We start from the raw sequence: 23,037 nt of genomic DNA on the forward strand, positions 1-23,037 counted from the left end.
AAAAGGTAAACAATGAAGAGAGTCAGGGTATCTTGTATTCTTGTGAATGTCTCCTAAAAAATTAGTATCTCTTAAAGAGTGAAATAAAGAAAAAGTATAGTAGAAGATTAACAGAACAAAACCTCAGGTCAACGTTGACTTCTCAAATGTTGAGACCAATAATTCCATGCACAAATTTAAATACAATATTAAAACGGTTGGATATCAAACGTGGACAAACATGGGGAGAGTTGAAAAGAGACCTAGAGGCTAAATATTGAAGTTACTGGACTGGGCTCCTCATCCCATCACATTATTGCATCTAACTGGCAGGCTAAGAGCCCATTTAATGAAAAGCGAGCCCAATAAGAGCTACACGACCTTTTTTTAAGTTTCGACTCCTAATTCGAAAGGGAAAACGCAAAAGCACCGTTGCCCCTAAACCCTGCAATTCGGCGTCGACAAAACCCCCCCAATCACAGAGAGGGACTGCGGACAAGAGGAAGTAAGAGAAAGAAATGGTGAACAAGCCATGGAAGATAATAGCGAGACCATTGTTAGAGACAGTCCTAAACAACCATGCACAGCACCACCGCGTTCCTCAACCTCTCATCCTCCATGGCCCCCGTGGAGTTGGCAAAACCACGCTCATCCTTGAACGTAACAAAATTCTCTCTGTATATCCCTCCTCACTTAGAACCAGAATTCTCCTTTGATTCTCTCTTTTCCCTTTTTCAAAAGCCTATGAAATTGAAATTTGGATATGGAATCTATCTCTAATAGGTTTTCTATCTCTTCAGGTCTGCTTGAAGACTGGAACAAAGGGCCGCACCTCACTGGTTATGTGGATTTCGCTCAATCAATCGAAGAACACCATCCGCAACACAATAAGTCGTTTCCTTGGGCGTCCTGGTCCAACTGTGAGCCGCCAACGCTCTTGGATTGCCGATCCCAACTCGAGACCTGTCTTGAATCAATGGCGCATAAAGGCATCCAGCTCGGCACCATAAGCTCCCAGCAGGTCTTCTCCTCTATCAACAAATGGTACGGTCTTAGTAACGCTCTACGTAGGATACTCCAAAGTAACAGCACTTCCAAAACGGCGTTGTCGGAGAAGGTATCGAGTTCAACACTTTGGAACCGTGCGTTGTTCGCGCTATCTGCTCGATCAAATGCCGCAGAGATTGATGCTATTCTGGGATTGGAAAATAACGCGAAGAGTTTGTCAATTGAAGAGGCTTCCTATTTCAGGGAGGCAGTTGTGGCGTTGAGGTTGGCAAAGGAGGTGATTAAGTTGCAGCAAGGGTGGAGGGCTAATGCAATCGCTCACTTGAACAGGACGGGTGGGTTTTCTAGGTCGTTAGCAAATTCCTGTACCGATTGGCCTTTATTATTGCTAGAATTACTATCGCAAGCGGCAGAGATTGATTACTTTCAGGTAGTTAAGTTGAAACACTGGTAGTTTTTTATTTTATATCTCGAATTGCTATACAATGATCAAACCATATGCTAGGAGTTTAAGAATTCTGTCCAGTTATTTATTGTTCTAATGCTGGTTGTGGAAATTATGGTTTCGCTCTAACTAATGGTACTTTCCATGTTGACTTGGCAGCCGAAGTTGGTAATAAACAATATTGAAGTTCTTCAGAGTGCAATTCTGGCAGATGATTCAATGGTCCGTGGATCACTGTATCATGACAGTCTGATATGGAGAATTATTGCTTTGGGTGCAAATGAGAGGTGCCTGCCAGTGGTACTCATCACATCTGATAGGTTAGTTCCTTACTTCCTTCCAACTCAGCTATTTTTTTGTTCTCTTTCTTCTTTCATCGTTCTACCTTATAGATTTTAAGTGATTTTCACTAATAAATACTTAAATGGTTCAAAAGAGTCTAACAATTTATTATATTCTCATCTTGCATGGGCCAAACTCCACACCACTGTCTTCTCAGTGAGCATGATGGCTTATTATGGCAATATTATATTTAAGTTCTCATCTTTTGGTTTAACCTAGGAATATGAATAAGCATAATTACATGAAATATTGCAATGCATAATTTCTTTCCCTATCAGCCTGGATATCTTTATGAGTGGCAGAACATTGAAATTGATTTCTTTCTAAGTGTATATTTGTATGATTTGGAGGAATGACTGTCTAAAATACAAAAAATTGCAACTGTTGCATTGGCATAATGTTGTGCTGCAATTTCGTTTGAGGGATAAATATGTGAAATGAGGACCAAAAGTTTGAGCAAGTCTCATTTGTTGAATAGACGAGGTGACTATTGGGATTGTTGCCGGAGATTAAATTTTATTTAATATTCCGCATGGGTCTTTGGTTCATTTATTCAAATCTTATTTATTGTTAGCATAGTGGTTTAAACTTTTAAAAGCATAAAAATCTTTCTTAAGATATTCCACTATGATTCATTTAGCTATCAATTCATTTGCTTTTATGTATCTGGTTTATGGTTCTGATATATACTTATTATTATATCAGCTACTATTCATACAAAGCCTACATAGATTTTGGATTTCCCGACATTTTCATCTCTCGTGAGGTACTCTCCCTCTCTTTGTTCCCCCCACCCCCCCTCCCCACCCCTGGGTTCTTACATCTGTTTGTGTCCATGAATTCTTTATGTTGATATGGTTCATTTATTTGGCCTTCCAATACAGATTTGTGCATGTGAGTATGCGTTTTGCTTGTTTTGCTAATGTCACCTGGTTGAAAGAGTTTATGTCATGATATATCTGATACTATGACATTTGTATTTATTTAAAATGCAGTCCTTTGGATGGACTCCACAGGAAGCTAAAATGCATATGGTTCCTCATTACTTTAGTCATTCTGAGGTGAGCAAGTGGACTCTCTCTAACTGGGGAATGATAGCAACATAAGACTTGAGCCAAACAAGCTCAAAAAAATCTTTTGTTTTACTATCTAATTTTAATGCATCTTGAATCAATGTTCTTACATTAAATTTGTTGACCCTGTAGTGGACAATAATTGCTGAGGTGCTTGGGCCAAATGCTCGACATCTATTTGAGCTGTATGCACTGAAACAGAGCAGTCATTACCAGAAGTAAGAGTACTGTAATGTACTAATACTTCATTTTTTCTGTCATTATACACTGTATTGATTGGTTCTATGTTGGATTCAAGGACTAGAAGCTGAAGAACTACATTGTTTCCCTGCTATTTATCAATTAAAGTTTATTGTTGAATTTGTTTCCCTTCAGGCTGATTGATGACAAGGCCAGTACATTCGAAGACATAATAGACATTTATTTGGCATATTTGCAAGTAAGTCTTCTGGAGTGATGACTTCGTTTTAATTACATTGGACCTTTTTTTTATCATCCTTTGCTGCATTTGGCAGCCCAGTTAATCTATGATTAACACTTCTGCATTCATGTTTGAGAAACAATCTTTAAGCTCACTTACCAATTTATGACTTTCACCTTGTTGGGAATTTACAAGTTATTGGAGTTCCACGTTGGATAAGTATAGGAAAGCTAAGTGGTTAATAGAGTATATGGGCCCAGAATCTAATGGCTTAAGCTTTTGGGTTCATATGAGTTTCAAACATGTATCTTACTCCGAACATGCACACGAGTGCGCAAGCATGCATGAAGGTGTTCATGAACACTCTCTGGTAAACTAGGTATTCTCCCAACATGTGCTGCTGGTTGTAGCTCGGCAAAGGTGTGCCAGAGCCCATGGTAGATTTGGGCTTAGCCCACGGATTCGTTTGGATGGACTGAAAGGAGCAAGTATACTGACTGCTAGGTTTATACTGCTAAGCCAGCATTTAATAGCTTGGTGACACTCATTTGGTTCCCATATTTTCTGCATGTGAAGGACCAGGTTTTTTGTTTAGAAGCTTCAGTGCCAGTTGTTATGTTGATTTCTCTTCTGGGCATAAAAGATTTTTAATGAAACTCGTTTAATGTGAAGATAAAACTTGTTACTTATGACTGGTCCCTCCAGATAATCGTAATTGGATGAGTAGCTCAGATGCAATCCTGATTCTTCCGCACTGTAATTGGAGAAAACATGTGCAACCCTTACTTTCAAACTGGAGACCAATCCATGAACTGTCTGTTTCTCCATTGTTCTTGGCTTAGGAAGCTATAGGGTATGATACTCAACATTATGATTTGTCATAGGTGGCCACAGATACGGTAAAGATGGAAATCAATCCTTGGAAGTTCACTTTTAAAGGAAAAGAGTGGAGGAAGGTTTCTGTTTTGATTTATGTTTCCGTGTGGTGGATAGTTTGGAATGAAATGGCCATGATTATGATGGGATGGATTCTATACTTGACTTGACTAAGAATAGATGGACTAACAGACAAAAATTTTTTGCGTGGAAAAACAGTTTTCATGTGTTACTGTCTTAGATGCAATGCGGTTTTTTTGTTATCTAGCATCATGTACTTAGGTGGCTCCCCAGCCTTTCCAATGAAATTCATCATTATAATTGCTGAAGCAATTCTTCTACATAGTGTAATACTGTAATTTATTTTGTTGATGATGAATTTCTACCTTTCTTCTTATTACAACATTCTAGGTTGCAGTGGTGAATCCTGCCATGGATAAAGCATTGGAAATGTTGCAAAAGTTTGCCGTTGATGCACACAAAGGCAGAATCTCGAAAGATAAATTACGGTTTGGTGCTCCTTGGAGGCATCCACCTCAGACAGACAATCCAACCTTGTGCCTTGAATGGGCTAAGCTTCAACTGATGGATTTTGTTCAGACTCTAGTAAATACAGAATTTGGGGTAACTCGTCTTTTACTTGTTATCTGATTGATTCAAGTGTTTTATTAAGTTTGTTTGAACACTTGCAAAAGTAGAGATATTGGTACTGCCGGCTGCGGTGCAAACAGTCAATGAAATTCAAGGAAAAGATACTAAAAAGGGAAGTCGGAGAATAAAGAAGATATGGACGGAAGTTACAAGGAAAGATATGAACTCTGCAAAATTAGTGAAGAATGTAGATTTAGACACACAGTGGATTCCTGCTATTTTTTTTATAGATCCATTTAGCACCTTCATATTATTTGGGACAAATGCTTTGATGAATAATGACGTTAAGCTGCTACACCATGTCTATTACTTTTTGTTTGATTTCTTGGCGCTTTCAGTAAAAATTTTCTCAATATGATGCAGGTTAATTACCTAGCTGACTGTAGCCTAGAGATCTTCGATGATCCTTCTGCTGTTGCATTATTAGAGGTGTTTGTTTTCTTCTTCTTCCTCCTCAAAGCATCTGTGAATTTTAAATAGCGAAGAAAGTTGCTACATTTTTGCTGAAGATCATCTGTCCAATTCCAGAGATTTTGTAATGCCCTACTCTCTTATGAATAAATTTTACTGATGATCTTTTTCTCTCCTAGGTTGGTCTGCTATATGCACAACGGGATCCATCTATCATTCGCCCAATATCTAGAGGTATTCAAAGGTGTCTTGTCAGATGGTAAGTAATATTTCCTTCATTGATATTATCAATTATGAGCTACTGCATCAGGCTCACATGTGCTGATACTGGATCTCAGGCTTGTCCAAGAGCGAATGCAAATGAGTTTTACAGACTTGCTTCAGTTTCTATGGCAGTGTATTCTACGTGGCCGTAGTTATCGTCATTTGATGCTACAAGCAGGCTATAAATAGGTCAGAGGAATAGATGCTGTATCTGGATTGCCATTTTGGTCTTAGCTTATTTACATTTCATTTAAATCTAGTAATTATCACTTCAACAATTCAGAAACATTAGCTCGTGTTGACAGAGTAATTTTACCTTTATAATTAATGGTATTGAACTTATGCTGATTAGGAACTAGGAAGCATTGTTTGGCATTGTTGATGGTTTTCTGAGATTTTCAGCAGTGAATAAAATTGCATTAGGCTCGGTTATTGCATATAATGGAATATCACGATGGTGGTATATAAATGATTCTTCGCCTATACAATTGGCAGGAGTTCCTCCTATAAAATAAAATTTCCATCTCTCTCTCTCTATCATGTTGATGTTCGTTCAGTTTTAATTTGTATCGTCTTCATATCTGATTAACAAAGCCCCGTCAGGTGATAAGTTCAATGAATTTATTATTATTCTTTTTCTCTTCAGGCTTCTGTGGTGAAGGCATAGTTTTATCTTTGTATGCAGGACTATCTTTACATACACATAAATATGTAAGTAGTAATTTGTAATTTTGAATGCGCTGTTAGTTTTTTCCTTTTGTTATTTTTTATTTGAATTTGGACGTGATACTTATCTGCCTCTAAGCTTGGATTAGTGTCTATTGCTATAGATTTTATACACACACATACACTCATTGGGAAAGTTGTACTTAAGTCACTGTGCGTAATAGAGGGGCCTTAATTCTTTGTGCAGAATTGTGTTCCTCCAATGAGCATTGTGTGGTCCCTAACAGTTCCTTGTTTCTCCTATCTGCAGCATTAGAACATTGGTCAAGCGAAGGTTGAATCAGCGAATTTTGGTTTGCTGTATCATTTGAATTCCTCTGGTGCGACCAGGTTCTTCATGGACTTTTGAACTCTCAGCTTCGCGTTAGTGCGACATTGCATGCCAATGCTTTAACTTCAGATTATGTTTTTGATTTGTAGGTTGTACGACAGACGAGCAGTGAGCCCTTAGTTTCCAGTGTTAGACTTGAAGACTCCAATAATCATTCACCTACGATTTTTTTGATTTTTTTTGTGCCTATGAAGGTCAGTAAACTGTAAAATAAAAAAGGAGTCTGTACTCACTCCCACCAAAGTTCAAATCTTGTTAGAGGCATTAGCCCACACATGATTTTTGCATGTGGTGTTTGCTGATTATTGCGTAGGCGTGTGATTTAGTCAGTGCCCAAAGGATAGTAACAGTACTCAGGACTCGACTCGAGCTCAATGATATTAAAGTGGACGTCGGCCAACAGTCGAATGGGCTTGGCTGAAAAGCTTTTGGGCTGACATTTGAGTGAGGGTAGCCCATGCTCATTTTAATAACCCAATTAAGCCTTTTTGGCAAGATGGGCCTCGATGCATGCGGACTAATCACTTAAAATGAGTATGGGCTTAGATCTGGGAAATATATACACAGCCACTTTCGTATGCTGGGCCTTGAAGTAGGCCCAAATGATGCCCAAATCAATAAGCTCTGGGAAATTCAGCCCAAACCTGTTCGATTGCTTGCGACAGCTTCCAATGATTGGTGGTGATGTAAAAAGTATTGAATAAAGAGGAAATGGAAGAACAAAACTCATTGGAGTGACGTTTATTTGTAATTAAATTTTACTTCAAAGAAGTCCATCAAAAAAGCTTGACCGCAAATTCTAAATTGGATTTATGGGAAGACTGGACCATCCATCCATCCATCCATCCAATAATATAATGGTCCAAGTAAACCGTGATGAACGGGGCTCACCAAGTCTTCGCTGAGAAAAATTTAAAATAAAATATGTTAATTCTAGAAATTTTCATTTTTCCATCCGAGAGGCCAGAATGTCCACAGATACGTGTGGCCTCCCTGCATTTGGAAATTATAGAGTAATGCTACATACTTTCAAAATATGACCTCACCTTATCTCAAATTTATGTAACATAGAATAGTAGTTGATTATAAATACTCATGTAGGACTCACTTATCATCCAACACTTAGTGTTATTGATTGAGATAAAATGGATATCATATTTTTGGGATTTCAAAGCACTATTCGGAATTATAATACTCATCCAAATGTGGGAAATTTTTATTTTTACATTTTGTATATGTGATCTAGATGATGTCTTAATGGATACTAGTACAACATCTTTTTCTTCGCTCCTTAATTTTCCTTTAAATTATTCTCGACTTTTCCCGGAAAGTGGTTTGGGCCCCCACCCGAGCCCATCATCGATTCCTAATTTCTCCATCAAAAGATTAATACAAATGCAAGTGAACAATTTAGTGAGGGACCCAATCCCATTTCATTTGATCGAAAAAAGAATTATGAACACAAGTGTTCATGGATTTAAATTGACACTTTGACTGAACAAGAATACTGTCAATTACTCGATTTGCATATTGGATTATATTGAAGATGAGGAAGAAAAGAACAACACTCCGGGGCCTATTCCCCTCGTGTAGATTATTCTTTTCTCAAGGAATTTTTTTTAGATTTGAATGGTCAACAAATGCTATTTTATCTTGGACAAATATCTGAATATAAATCTAGCAAGCTGCACAAAAAGTCGCTTTTCTCGTCCGAATTAAAATTACGATTTTAGATGAATATATTTTTGAATGCATGAGTTTTAATTAATTGAAAGATAATTAGTTAAGTAAGTAAAATGACAGTGTAACTACAATAGAAAATTAAGTTTAATCAACTGGTTTAGCAACTTAACAAAACAAAAACAAGAAGAATGAAGAAGGAGGTGGTTGTTGACTTCTTGTTGTAGGAATGCATATCCGATTATTTTAAATTCATGGGGCTATAAAAGAAAACAAAAACCATGAAAAAAAAATACCCATGACCATGATTAATTGATTACGTACATACAACTTGTGCAAAATCGTGTTATAAAATGTGTTGGAGAAACATGCATTGTCAAGACTGGTCAAGTCCCACATCATTTAGATAACGCAAGTGGCAAGTGACGTGGATTTATAAGAAATAAATTAAAAAAAAAAAACACTCAATTCTCTATCATTTGTAGAAGTTTTTTTCTGGGTTTAAATGTCATTAAATGAGACGGTTTAAGAATAATAAAGTCATACGAGTTCGATGTATCTACGAGAATCGGTAAACTTAAAACAAACAATATCTTTGATGTGAGTTGTGGCTGGAATTTTCTAACATGCGTTTCTCAATTAAGCTTTGCTTGGATCATACCCTAATTATAGGATAATACTTGAGACCCCCAAAAAGTGACTCCCAATTAATGTGGAGGGTTGGATGTGAAGTGTGTCCTATATATGTGTTTTTAATCAATGATTATTTTAATACCACTTAGATTTGAGGGACTTTTAAGGGCCTCTAACGATGTCCCTAATTATATAGCCTCCTTCTAAGAAGAAGTTTCAAGCGCGACATGCAAATTGCCTTAAAAAATGTTAAACGTGAGCAACAACTAGCGCTCTTTTCTTATCTTCGTGGGACACGGCCAAGAAACTTAATTAAGTTTGAATGTGACTGCTGGTCAAACACCATTTTTGAAGCCACAAAAATTCCCAGGCTTAGTAATTAAAAAGATAATAACGCAAACGAGTGGTAGTGCCTATTTGGTATTTGGTACAGCTTATATCATAAACTAAACTGGGACCATACACTCTACGAAAGTAAACACCACAAATAAACTAGTTTTAATAAGATGCAAGAAAATAAGTTTCAAATTCAAATTTACTTTAGAGCTTCTTTTTTTTTTAGTTTCTTATTTGTTTTATTAAGATAATATTATTTATAATGTTTGTAAACTTTTTAAAATATTAATTTTAATTTATTTATATAAAGATATTTTTTAATTTGTAAGTTTAAACTTAAAATTAAATATAATAAAAATACAATAATTTATCAAATAAAATCATAAAAGAACAATAATTTATTTAAATATAATTTTTCAGAATTTATAAGCTAACATCAACAATAAATTGCACCAAACACTCAACAACTTTAATCTGTGAGCTAACTTATTTTTCACTCGTTAATAGATTAAACTTATTTTGATGTCAAATAAACTCACGTCACCTTAGTTATGAAGGGAATTTTATAACGTCAGACTCGAGACTTGATTCTAACTCATTTTGTCACGTGCAATTTGCATCAAGGCAAAAAAATCAAGGTCTAATTTTCGGATTTACAAGAGAGACCAGTACAGTAGTGATTTTAAAATCAAAATCTTGCACTGGTTAATTCGTTGGGAGTGGTCAAATTAAGTTCCTTATATGGTTTGGATTCACAAAAAAATATCATTGGTTTTGAATGTTTACTTTTAAAAGTTCATTGTTTAGGGGGCACTTACGATGATGAACGTACATGGAAAAAAAAAACCCAAAAATTACGGTTCAAAGCCGGATACCAATTCATTTTTGAATATTAATGTTAAAAGATGCCACATCGGAAAGATATTAGGATTTTTCTTTCTTTATAAAGACAAGTCTACCTTTAAATAATCAATTCAGCATTTTCATAGGCTTAGGGATTTGGGTTTAATTGTTAGGCCATGGGTCTCAAACCCGTGAGGATAAATCGATGTATTCATGGAAATCGAAATCCCAAAACAGATTATATAACTTGTTGTTTGGGGTGTGGATTTTTGACAATTAATATACACATGTACGCTTATTAGGACCAAATTATGCTTTAACACATACGTGGCTTAATCTAGTATAGGATTTTGTTTGGAGGGATATTCAATATTTTTGGAGATGATGACGCCAACAAGTTTCAGGCTTTTATTGGAAATGGAGATGAACGGTCAAGATTCACTTCTTAACAGATCTAAACGGTCCTAGATGGTCGATAATCCAACACCGTTCAAAAAAACTTGTGAGAAGGAACAAGGTAGGTTCGCAGATGCACTCAAAGAAAAGAAGGAAGGAAGGAAGGAAGGAAAGAAAGAAAGAAAGAAGGAAGGAAAGAAAAGGCCTTTAGCCTTTAGGAAAGTGGGAGGTGGGTGAGTGCCACATATTTGGTCAATAATTTGCCTTTTGGCCACCATGGGTGGCTCCCACAAATTCAAAATTGGCAAATATTGTTCAAACGTAGACAATGGGGTCCACCACCACATGCATATCTTAGACAAACTTTGTAAACCACACTTTGAAGATTTTTTTAATGAAAAAAATGGAGAATAGTTTATTTATTGAATTTGGTGAAAATTATTATAAAAAAAATAAATTAAATACTAAAATTCTGACTTGCTTGTCTTTTATCACCTTAAAACCACTATAAATAGGACAACACCCATCTACTTGTGCCACTGCCACATACAATTACAAGCAGAGACAGAGATAGAGAGAGAGAGGAATATCCAACAGATCATCATCAGAGATGGAGTTCCCAGTGATTAACATGGAGAAACTAAATGGCCAAGAGAGAGCAGCCACCATGGACAAGATCAAAGATGCCTGTGAGAATTGGGGATTCTTTGAGGTACTAAATCATGCATATTCTTATTCATATACACTCTGTTTATCTACTCTGTTTCTAATGTGTTTCTTTCAATAAATTTAGCTTCTGAATCATGGCATACCATATGAGCTGCTGGACACAGTAGAGAGAATGACAAAAGATCACTACAGCAAATGCATGGAACAGAGGTTCAAAGAATATGTTGCAAGCAGAGGCTTAGAGGCTGCAGAAACAGAGATCAATGACATTGATTGGGAGAGTACCTTCTTCATGCGTCATCTCCCCCACTCAAACATTGCAGAGATTCCCGATCTTGATGATATCTACAGGTAACCTAACCCAAATCAAATTTAACTTTTTGACAGTTTGAACTTTCAATTATAGTTTATTAATTATGTGTATATGATGATTGCATTTGCAGGAATGTGATGAAGGAATTTGCATTGAAATTGGAGAAGCTAGCAGAGGAGATGTTGGACTTGTTATGTGTGAATCTTGGGCTTGAGAAAGGGTACCTGAAGAAGGCGTTCTATGGATCTAAAGGTCCAACTTTTGGGACAAAAGTGAGCAACTACCCACCATGTCCCAAGCCAGACCTCATCAAAGGCTTGAGAGCCCACACAGATGCTGGTGGCATCATTTTGCTCTTCCAGGATGACAAGGTCAGTGGCCTCCAGCTCCTTAAAGACGGCCAATGGATCGACGTTCCCCCGATGCGACACTCCATTGTCATCAACCTCGGCGACCAACTTGAGGTATGCTATTGTTATTTGAGTATGCATTATTCGCTTGCATGAGCCAAAGGCTTTGTAGAGTTAATCTTCTTTTTTAAGTTTCGACCTCGTTCTCCTCGTACGGGTTTGGAAGTATGGGGAATTCTCGAATACCGAAAAAGTGAATAAATTTGTTCTAAATTAGCAAGACTGAATGTTGATTAATGTGTGAATAGGTGATCAGTAATGGCAAGTACAAGAGTGTGGAGCACCGTGTGATTGCGCAGACTGACGGTGCAAGAATGTCAATTGCTTCATTCTACAATCCTGGAAGTGATGCTGTGATATATCCAGCACCAGCTCTGGTGGAGAAGGAGGCAGAGGAGGAGAAGAAACAAGCTTACCCAAAATTTGTGTTTGACGACTACATGAAGCTTTATGCTGGAGTCAAATTCCAGGCCAAGGAACCAAGATTTGAGGCTCTGAAAGCTGTGGAGACTAATGTTCTTCTTGGTCAAACTCCAGTTGCTACTGCTTAAGTTTAATTTACTGAAAGTCAAATTTAGTGTCAAAGATTGGTGTGTCCAAATAAGAGAGAAGAGAAAGCTCAGTCATAAGATCATTTTTTTATCTTTTTTCTTCTGAAATTGGGGTCAATAAATGTTTGTTATTTATATGATAGAAATAAAATTTCTTATTCTTATATATTTATATTAATAATATTTGAGTACTGGTTTTTCCACTATCAACTTTATTATTATTAATTTTTTATTCAACATATCTGGTGAATGGATTATGTGACAAAAGTAATAGATAGATCATTGGTTACTTTTTTTTGGTGAAGTTTCAAAGCCATTTTAGGTAATATTTCACTCAAATACTTTTTGAAAGAAGATAATTTGTCATGGAAAAGAAAACATATTTTAAACAATAAAGCATCAAATTTAAGAGCCAATGAGCATGGTCATCACTTTGGACTTGCGAGAGAAACTTTGAGCCTAACTTTCTGGAGTAAATGTGAATTATATTACTATTTTAATAAAGAATTCTGTAACATGCAAGTTCATTTAATTGAATAAAATACGGCTATTAATTATTTAATTGAATAAAATACATAAAGAGAAGGATGAGAGTCTTGTCTTGAACACTTATACCTCATGGATGAGGATAGAATGAGAGAAAAAGACCTTCATACCCGCTTGGATGAGGATAGGGTGAGAGTAAAAAATCTTCCTTATAGTCTTTATTTGTTCACACTCCTATCACTATGAACTTATAAAGTAATAACATAAAGATGCAATTATGTATGTTTCAACATACTTAGATCGTGTTTTGCAATAAATATTAGTGAATGTTTTGTCTTCACATGAGGACAGCAACGACCAAATATTGCACTTCCAGCTGGATCTCATCTGCTACGTACGAATACCATAACATGCCCATAATTTTTTGTAATTCAAAAAACAAAAGCAAAGTATCATTACAGATGTCCAACATGATTGCCAAGTTTGTCTTGTCGCCTCTAAGCCATATAAATATAATGTTATACACAAATTATTTGATAGAATTCATACTCTGTATCGACAGTTCACAAAATTAGTCAGTAATTGCATAGCTTAGGACCAAGAACAGTAAACTTACAGATATAATGGTATGGAAAACCTAACCACATATACACTATCAGTCTCCCACTATATATTTATATATTTACAGGTTAAATACACAATTTTTGACAGTTGGTGAATTGGGTGTCAAGAATCGACCAATTTGTTTCTTTTTCCTACTGTGCTACTATCTTTTCTTAACTTCATTTTCAAGTTGCAAGAACTAATACTTTAATGGTACCCTGGCTGTTTGCAGTCAGCATTGTAGGACTATCATTCTTCCAGCAGACAGCACTGATGAAGTAAGATCCTGCATCCTCATCAGTATCGTCTGTATTGGGTGAACCAAACCTATGCCATGTTACTGGTTTACAGATCTCCTACAAAAATCCCGAACTTTTTTGGGTTAGGTTAAACTCCAACAGCAGAAAAGAATGTGCAAAAATTCCAACCACAACGGATACCACTAACCTTGTGGTAGACATATACTTCATTTGTTTCGCTACCACAGGCAATATAATCGCTGTTTACTGTAAGACCAACAAAGTTTTTCTCGTTGGAGTGCCCTCTGAAGGTACGTACCTGTATATGCCCATGTATTCGTTATGAATATAAACAAATCAAAATGCGGCTAATCATTTAAACAAACTTAAAATTACACAAAATGTGGCTAACCATTTCCCTATTAAAATGGGGCCTGCCCTGCCTACAATAGGACAACTTAAAGAGTAAGACTTCCGTGATGAGATGATGATGGAGAAAGAGTTGAACCCAAACCAACATTCAGTGAGGACAGATTAAGGGTCCTCACTTATAATACGTATATGTTCGTTAAATATGTATGGTGAGCTATGATAAATTCCCGGACAGAACTAACATATTATATAAGAGGGGTAAAAGTAGCAAAGCGAAATAATATAGCATCAGCCAAAACCAAGGATCTCAGTCTGGCTCTTTGAATTTAAATGCTTTCTTATGGCTCGTGGAAAGCTCAGGACATTATAGATCCAGTTTTTAAGTCAAATGCCGAGGTTCAACAAAGCAGTCATACCAACTAAACAATTATAACAAATAGGAAACAATCTTCCTCTCTGTAAACAGCCATTCAAGATATGATTCAATGATTGCCTTTTGAGCTACATAATATTACTATACATGATTAACCAATGAAGAGTAAAAAATTAAAAGACCTCAAAATTCATTTGGTTAATGAAGAAGTTGCTTACCGGTAAATTGTCCTTCACATCCCATAACCGCAATGTGCCATCTGTAGATGCAGAAGCAAGCTCATTGTTAGACAAGAACTTCACGTATGAAACAGTTTTCTTGTGCCCACTGAACACATGCAGTGGCTGGCTGCTGTTTCTTATATCAAAATAGTGGATGTGATGATCCGCTGAACCAACCTGCAAAGACAAGCATGCCAACACCAATTTAACAAGGCCTTCATGAGTTTTGCGTGACATGCAGCTTTGTTCAAATCTCACTATCTGAAACATAAACGGTTCAATGATGCACCAAGCACCTCTAGTTTTTTTATAAAGTTTTTTAACAACGCAGCCACAAGATTAACAATTCCATAATCAGCAATTGATTAACAATATTATATTCTAGATGAGAACTGAAGAAAAATTCTGACTTTTTAATTACCCAATGCCATGGTCCAGAAGCAATAAGAATATGCTTTTCCAATGCATAATCTTAGCATGGCCAACATGGGAACGTATATTAACAGTAATTCAAATGCAACAACGTGACCACAAATGCAAGTGAAAGAAACATACCGCAATGTAATTGCTAGATCCAGGATTATACTTGACACAACATATATTTGCTTTCATGTCAATGTTCAGTACACTTGCCTCCTGATTTGTGCACCAAACTTTTACCTGATTAGAACATAGAGAATGCACACAACAGATGGTAAGCTTAAAATGGACCCCTTCTTTCAGAGAAGATTAGAAGTAAACAATTTATAGACCTTCTTTGCTTTTCCAAATGAAGCTTCGTTCAATTATAAATCACGTCCAATACAAATTTAGAGACCTTTTACCCACAGAATTCTTATCGAGTTAGATTAAGCCTTTCTAACATTTTTCAGCTTTTGACTACATTCCTAAGATGTGTTCATTTCTCCATCACCATCTATATCGGGAATCAACAAAAGATTTTTGTCTCCTGAGAGCAATTATGTAAAAACAAATTAGCATAAGTTGTCTCTAAATGAAAATGCGTCAGTGTAATAACTACATTTTCCACTGTTTCGACTTTCGAGTGAAAAATGGATTTCTACTCAAGCAAGTATCTTTTAATCTTGCATAGCTTCTTCAATCAAAAACCTCTTTGCAGTACCAGATTTGTTGAGTATCTTTCATATCCAAGAACATCAGAAGTTAGAACTATCAATTTATTAGATCAATAGTCTTAACTTATGCCTCGTAGAATGAACTATATCAAAAATTACGGTATTGCTGTAACTGAACAAGCCTCCGTATATGAATCATATTTTTCCTTGCTTCACTCTTTCATAGTGAAACACAGAATTTCAACTCGAAGGAGGATCTTTTATTCTTGCACACCTTGCTACACAGAATTTCATATGCAAATATTTGCATGAAAACATAAGTACTATCAGACTTCACTCACAGATTCCTCACTAAACAGACAGAGCACATCTCATAAAATAAATATTATTAAGAAAAATGAAAAAGAATTACAATACCTTGCAGTCATCGCTGCCAGACACAAGCATTGAGGGATCTGTGTGAGAAAAATCAACACTCCATGCACGTTTTTCATGCTCTTCATATTCCATCACACTCTGCCCCAGAGGTTCAAATAAATAAAATGTGAAAGGCAGAACTATGGGAGCAAGCATACACTAGTGTGCACGCAAAATAATGACTAGTTATATTAATCAAATAATTCAATAATTACCTGCCGAGTTGTTGCATCCCAAACTGTCACTATTCCCTCGTAATCACTACTGGCAATATGATGCTTATCATATTTGTTCCAACTCAAGCAACTAAGTTTAGAACGAGTAGACATCTCCACAACAGGACACTGCACATCTGTACGCTCATTCACAACCTGAACAAGTGAACAGCAATAACATAGGCGATTGTGAGCAGATAAGAACCTGCACCGTGTCTGTGCCAAAACATTTCAAGTCACCTTTGGTGAGAATTCTGAGAAACTTATTAGGTGCAACTACCAGACTGAGTACGGGCAGACTGTCTTCTTAAAGGTGCAACAAGTAGATTATGGCAGTCAAAACTTAAAGGTGCAACAAGTAGATTATGGCCATTCAAAACTTATAAGGCACAACAAGTAGATTATGGTCATGCAAAACTTAAAACCAAATTATATAGAATAGTAATTAACTTTCTGAGGAATAATCTTACTTATCATCTCCATGTATACTGCAAAGTAGTAGTAGTCTACCTCAATTACCCATGTCAGAAAATTTTGAACTAGTGCAGACAAAACAAGATGTTAAGAGATCAGCAAATAAAACAAACAATTCCCTTGTCCTAACTGTCATCTTTGTAGTTTACCACAATTCGCAAATCCTTCTGATAATGATAAAAAAGTGCTACCTCAATTATAAACCACAGATCCTATTCCTCTAGAAACTTTTCAATTTTCTACTCTTAGAATAAATAATAGAAATCAAGAACTTAACTGTAGAAAAATCAAAAATCTTGATTCGTCGAGAAACTCCAGCAGTGGCAAACAATTCATCATCGCGATCAAATTCTATGCTGCAATCAAACACGGTCAATTAAGCAGGAAAGTACAAAAGGCAGGGGGAGATAAGAGGGAAGAAGAACCAACAAAAAAAAAAGCAACCACAGTGAATTTTGTTGAATGTCTTCAAAATGATATCTAATATCCAAATCAATTTAAATACTTTACAAATTTGAAGACTTCTTTTGGCTCAAACAGGTAAATCATTCAATCAAAACTATATATGGGAGGTCATAAAATCGCATACAAAATAAATGAATTTCCTCCACGTATACAATTGAGCTCCACAAAGCTTCAACCTTATCTTTGAGATCGATGGATCATGGATCGGACAAATCCTTCACTGACATTTTGCGCGAGCTTGGATGGTATTTTTCTTTATTAATGTCAATATGTCTCAATTTTAAAAAATGTCTTTTTCATATATTCATCAACTCTTTCTAACCTCCGTACACCATAATATTCCAAGTATTGAGCATGACAACATTGCTCCAAGTGTGCAGCTATACTCCATAAAGGTTCAACCCAAAATTTTGAGATTGACCAGTCAATTTTTTCATTGGCATTTTTACTGGGATAACATTCTTCAAACTTGAAGTTTATGTCTTAATTACCGATAATGCCCATTCCAGATATTCATCGATTCTCACAACCTATATAAACCATAATATTCTACTCGCCGAGATGACTGAATGTGGCTAACAAAATCAAGCTAAGCGTCTTAAAGATTGAAATTCATCATTTGACATTTCTATGCTATGCCATTTGTTTGTGTTAAATATAAAGAAAATATGGAGGAGATGACAAAGAGGAGTATGACTAATCACTTGTGACGTGAACTTACTCAAGCTTTCTCATCTCCCACTTTCCAATGCATATAAGCTTAACATGTTGAAGTTAGCTCATAAATATTTTATGATTTACAGTAAACAACATTCTGTTGATCAGGACACTGACAACACAAGTGTCAGGATTCAATACAACATGGTTCCAGGCAAGCCAATTCCTGAAACAACATGGACAAAGAAATAAAGATTCTCAACACAAAATTCCCAATGCAAGTTCATGGGAAGCCAATTCAGGAATATCAGTTCTGAATAAAACGGGTCCAAGAAAGTAAAGCACTTCTACTTTAAATCAAAAACTTGCAATTGCGTCAGTTCAAGCTCAACATCAGAAAAACTATACATATATTGGGGGAATGTCTTCTAGTGAAACAAATAAAGGTTCTCAACACAAAATTTCCCAATCTATGGTTGACCATGTTATGGATTTAAATATCTTACCTTGATACAATATTGGCCGCGTGAAATAGATCCCCGTGCCTGATTTCGGCAATGACCTTCAGCCGGCTGTTTCAAGCAAACACAAGAAATGCACATGAAGAGTATTATAATGAGAACACAGCAGCATTGTTAATTTACAAAATATCTCTGAGAAAGAAATAAAAGCTAAAATGTAAACCTGTATTGAGTGAAGGTACTGAGAACAGATTGAAACTCTGCAAGGCCTGCACTATAACCAGCTCTATTTATAACAGTTTTATCCCTTTCCTGTTGTTTATGGGGTTGGTTTGCCAACTGACGTCGCTTTTGCAGGTAACACTCTTGCAGGTCATTGAACTGCAACCAATCCACAGACCAAAAAATGAGGATAATTCTCTAGGGTGCAAAAGGAAACTGGATCTAGTTTCCTACTGCCTAATTCATGTATGCACATGCTTGCTTGTTAACTCTTTAGACAAGACCGAAAACAAACAGACCACTTGAGGACGTTAAAATTGTTCAATAATTTGCAATAGTGTGTGGATAAAACAGTCCCTGATTAGGAATTAAAAACTTGGAAATTGGTCAAAAGTTCAAGTAGTGGATCCAACCATTTCAAGTGCAGTTAGGCAACATCATCCGATAAATGAAATAAGCATTAATTTTTTAATGGAAACCTCATAAAATCACAAACCTGCACATGGACCCGCTTCTTTCTTACCACCGACAGGCTAGATTGACTCACCCCACTTGAAGCATCCTTTCTCTGAAGACCATGGGAGCTTACTTGAGCCTTTAAATCCAATTTCTTGTTTGGGATATTCCCTGAAGACATCCCTCCTCTTATAATGTGAGAACTGGAGATGGAACCACTACAGTTCTTATCTACCAATGCAGTCCACGGTTTTCTTGCACTTAAATCGTCTCCAAGCACTCTCAATTTCATTGAGAACCTGTCCCTTGTATGAAACAACTCTAATCTATGACTTTCTACAGCATCTATGTCCTCTTTTATAAACTGGAGATCAGTTCGCACCTACAGCATGGAAAAAAATCCACGGACCTCATTATAAATTCAAACAGCTGTTACCGCATAGAGCTCAGCAACCAAATTACTCAAAAAGAACAACCACAGGAGCAGGGGTCAATTCAATGTCTCCAACTTGAATGTACGATGGGCAGATTGGGCATTACTGACAACATGCCATGGGAGGAAACATGTGATCAGAAACATATAGGGTCTAAACTAGTGTAAACAAACCTCATTCAATTCATCAACTTTTTGCTTCTTCAAATACTGCAAGAATTCCATTAGTATTTGCATATTTCTCTCCGCTTCTTCTTGCTCCATTTTTTGCTTCTTCTCCGCAAGAAGTGACAAAAGGGTATCTAGATCCTTTATTGACACTTCACACCCCTAGATAAAATTCAAAGCATGGAATAAATTTTGCGTTTAGACCATTCACATCAACAAAATGAAGTAGAAGAACAGTGTGCTCGCTTATACAAATTAGAATTAACCATGTCACCAATGCAAACAAGTTTGGTAAGAACACTAAGAACTAACCTGCTGCAATGCACGATGAAAATGATCCACGGGTGTCGCAGTTTTTGATATTTGACGAGCAGATGTCTTCTTCAATAGCTGCAAATGTTGTACACAGAAACCGTATAACAATAAGCTGCATTCCGAAATAAATCGTCTCAACATACAATTGTGTTCAAATCGAAATTTCAAACCTATATGCAAAATATTACTGTGCATTAAAAGTGGTTGTACTAAAAGAGTAAAGAAAAAAATGTGGAATCTATTAATTGGTATATTTATAAAATATTATGAAAAAAACCGTAATTAACGCAACTGCCACATTGCAAACACAATTCAGACTGCTCTCACCATTTCTCCTATGCTAGCGAAATCTGATCGACCCTATTACTTCTGATATAACATTACACGAAAAACTAAGTAAACAACACCTAATTCTGCAGCAGTGAGTCCAAATAAATGAGCATTCTCAATTTCTAAATCAACGAATGAGAGTTATATCTCTTTCAAAAACCAGATTGATAGTGAATCACATTCAGCTCAAGGAAATCAAACAAAACCTTCAACATTCCATGTGTAAATATATCTATGCCAATATTACAGTGATCAAAGTATCAAACGATAATCCGGGAAAAACCTTGTCGAGCAAGAGATTAGGGAAAAGCTGATTGGTGGTGAGAAAATGGCCACAACAGGGGCAATCGCTCTTGTTGCGAAGATGAGTGACTATGCACATGTAGCAGAAGCTATGCCCGCAGGCCGTGAGGAATGCGTCTTTTATAATCTGCATACAAATCGGACACAGGAAGTCCTTGTCCACCTCCAAGAATTCCTCATCCGCCACAGCAGTGGCTCCGGTAGAAGAAACGGTGGCGGTGGCACGCTCAGGTGGGTCAGTTCCGGAGGAAAGGTTGGTCTCTGGCTTCACTGCAGGGACTATAGCCCCCGTTGAGACCTCCTCCATCCGCTTCCCTCTCTCTCGTTCTCTATTTTGTCCTGATGAGTGCGCTCCGAGTAACGTTCGAAGTTGCAGGGGCAAAAGACGAAAGAGGAGAGTATTATGGTGCCTCGACTGTAATTTGTGAGGGTGAAAACGCACCACGTTTATGTGGCTCGCATTATCGCCGACCCCATTTATGCTTATGAACAAAATTTGGCTAAACCATACTTTCTCAGTTCTCTCTTTAAAGTTTCAACCTTTTCTCTTTTTGTCCTTGAACTTTAAGCTGTCTTCTTTCCATCTTCAAACTTTTATTTTTTATCTCGTTTACGTCCCGATTCCCTTTTCCGACGAATTGATACCGGGAAAAATCGTGAGTGCCAATGATTACTTACCCAGAAAAATGGCCTAATGCCTTCGTTAATCCAACAGCAATTAATCAATTTCTGCCTTTCTATCGGATCCCAACCTTCCGACTTAGGTTTTAATTTCACCCGTCCGGTCTCCTCTCTGTCCGTACTAGTCGAGATCCTTCGATTCCAATTAGTCGCCGGTGTCGGATTGCTATCGCAAGGAAACTGTATTGTTCATCATTCATTCTCTCACTCTACATATGTTATTTTAGCTACAAATTTGAACGTGGTAACAAGACGAAACTGTTTCCGATTTTGCGCCAAAGAAATTGGCGAGGTAATTGGATTTCACGGCAGCTTGCCAAGCTTCGGCGAATGCGATGCCGATGGAGAACGCATAAGCATCAGCCGCCATCCCCGTTGCAGGAGCATTCTCCAATTTACGCAATACGGAAGCTTCAAATGCGGCCGCAGCAGTCACTGCTTGCCCATTGCATGCCTCACCCCGTGCATAAGCCGCCGTTCAGATCATCCTCAAACCTCAAACTCAACTGGTTAAATATGATTTGCGGATTTAGTTTAGTTTGACGATTTCAATACTTCATCGCGCGAACTAGATTTTGAGTGAAAAATAAGGAATCAGCTAATCAGTGAGAGACCACTGGTTTATCAACGTTGGAAGTTAAAACATTAAGTAATAGCCGGTTTGAGTTGTTCAAGGGTGTTGGATTGGGCAACCCTTGATCATTTCAGACATTTGGGACTGTTGGCTATAAAATTATATATAAAAATCTCACACCTCATAACACTCTCTAAATCATGCAAGCAAAGACGTCGAATGGACCGTGCCCTTGAACTTGTGAGGGCCCATCAGTGATAAGTTTGCAAAAGTCTACGAGGCCCACAAAAAATTTCCCTCTAATGTCTTGTCTACTTGTCTAGTATTCACTATTCAGCATTCTAGACTCTAGTCCCTTGGGCTATTGGGCCAGCAACATCTAGAAAGACCACTCGGGCCCAATTAAACCTGCAGCCCAATTAAATCCGCAGATTTCACCGTTATACCAGCCCAACAGAAGCGAATTGGATGGATGCAATATGGCAAACCCCGGATGAAGATTTGCCCTGTGAAATGTGAATGATGCGGTTGGGAAGAGGCAACACACATAAATATACAATCTTAAATTAGTATTTTGTTCTTAATTATATTTAATTTGATATCAAATTGTAGGCCATTAGATCTATTCTTAAGAGATCTAACGGTTAAAAATAAACCGCGGTAGATGTGGTCTGACTAGGTTGCCAAACGAGCTGAAAATGTCAAGAGAAATTAACATATGTAAATCCATAAAAAGTAAATTTAAATATCACATTGACCAAATTAATCTATAATCTGTAATGAAAAAAATTAGAGATAAGTCACTCGATTAAAAACTTTGTTTCAATATGGACATTCAAATAAGTTTTAATCCATAACGTCCATAAATATTAAAACAATATTTCATAAATGATGAAAAGTTATAAACGTTTGTTTTGTTGACAAAAAATATATTTATCTTCTCCATTTGATACCCAAATCTAATATTGCTCCCCCGATGGCTATTACGGCCAGCCAATGGGTGGGCAGGGTGTGCCTAAGTCTGGGGAATACTCCCGTGGTGGTTGCTTGAGGCGGTGTTATCTCCAACAACCTAATATGGTTGTTTTCTTCATGGTTGTCTGCAGATTCAATATCAAATTTTGGTGGAACCAACTGT

General features: G+C 36.8%; 3 protein-coding genes across 6 annotated transcripts; 2 read left to right on the forward strand and 1 right to left on the reverse strand.

Annotated features, from left to right (window-relative positions):
* The first annotated feature begins 404 nt into the window (after positions 1-404).
* Positions 405-6,803, forward strand: LOC119999727. 4 transcript variants are annotated; one of them, XM_038847448.1, is made up of 14 exons: positions 405-639; positions 780-1,417; positions 1,592-1,752; positions 2,480-2,540; positions 2,770-2,835; positions 2,980-3,065; positions 3,223-3,286; positions 4,556-4,768; positions 5,159-5,224; positions 5,386-5,465; positions 5,545-5,659; positions 6,117-6,181; positions 6,447-6,526; positions 6,617-6,803. In XM_038847448.1, exons 1-11 carry the CDS (start codon positions 498-500, stop codon positions 5,657-5,659), a joined length of 1,692 nt encoding a protein of 563 aa, XP_038703376.1. In that variant the 5' UTR covers positions 405-497; the 3' UTR covers positions 6,117-6,181; positions 6,447-6,526; positions 6,617-6,803. The 4 variants fall into 4 exon arrangements, with proteins under 4 accessions (XP_038703376.1, XP_038703377.1, XP_038703375.1 ...); XM_038847449.1 differs by having other exon boundaries at positions 498-639; positions 6,447-6,516; positions 6,597-6,803; XM_038847447.1 differs by having other exon boundaries at positions 498-639; positions 6,447-6,516.
* A 4,152-nt stretch (positions 6,804-10,955) lies between these two features.
* On the forward strand, positions 10,956-12,530 carry LOC119999321 (1-aminocyclopropane-1-carboxylate oxidase-like). Its single transcript, XM_038846822.1, has 4 exons — positions 10,956-11,127; positions 11,209-11,435; positions 11,528-11,861; positions 12,056-12,530. Exons 1-4 carry the CDS (start codon positions 11,026-11,028, stop codon positions 12,356-12,358), a joined length of 966 nt encoding a protein of 321 aa, XP_038702750.1. The 5' UTR covers positions 10,956-11,025; the 3' UTR covers positions 12,359-12,530.
* A 776-nt stretch (positions 12,531-13,306) lies between these two features.
* On the reverse strand, positions 13,307-21,915 carry LOC120000283 (E3 ubiquitin-protein ligase COP1-like). The gene is made up of 13 exons (XM_038848291.1): positions 20,625-21,915; positions 20,009-20,086; positions 19,703-19,858; positions 19,136-19,477; positions 18,641-18,798; positions 18,463-18,528; positions 17,112-17,190; positions 16,361-16,516; positions 16,146-16,244; positions 15,208-15,312; positions 14,650-14,829; positions 13,895-14,005; positions 13,307-13,803 (listed from the first exon to the last, which is right to left on the reverse strand). The coding sequence occupies exons 1-13, from the start codon at positions 20,949-20,951 to the stop codon at positions 13,633-13,635; spliced, it is 2,028 nt and encodes a 675-aa protein (XP_038704219.1). The 5' UTR covers positions 20,952-21,915; the 3' UTR covers positions 13,307-13,632.
* Positions 21,916-23,037: the final 1,122 nt, after the last annotated feature.

This window comes from Tripterygium wilfordii, chromosome 6 (assembly GCF_013401445.1).
Source record: "Tripterygium wilfordii isolate XIE 37 chromosome 6, ASM1340144v1, whole genome shotgun sequence".
In the NCBI taxonomy this organism is placed as follows: Eukaryota; Viridiplantae; Streptophyta; class Magnoliopsida; order Celastrales; family Celastraceae; genus Tripterygium; species Tripterygium wilfordii.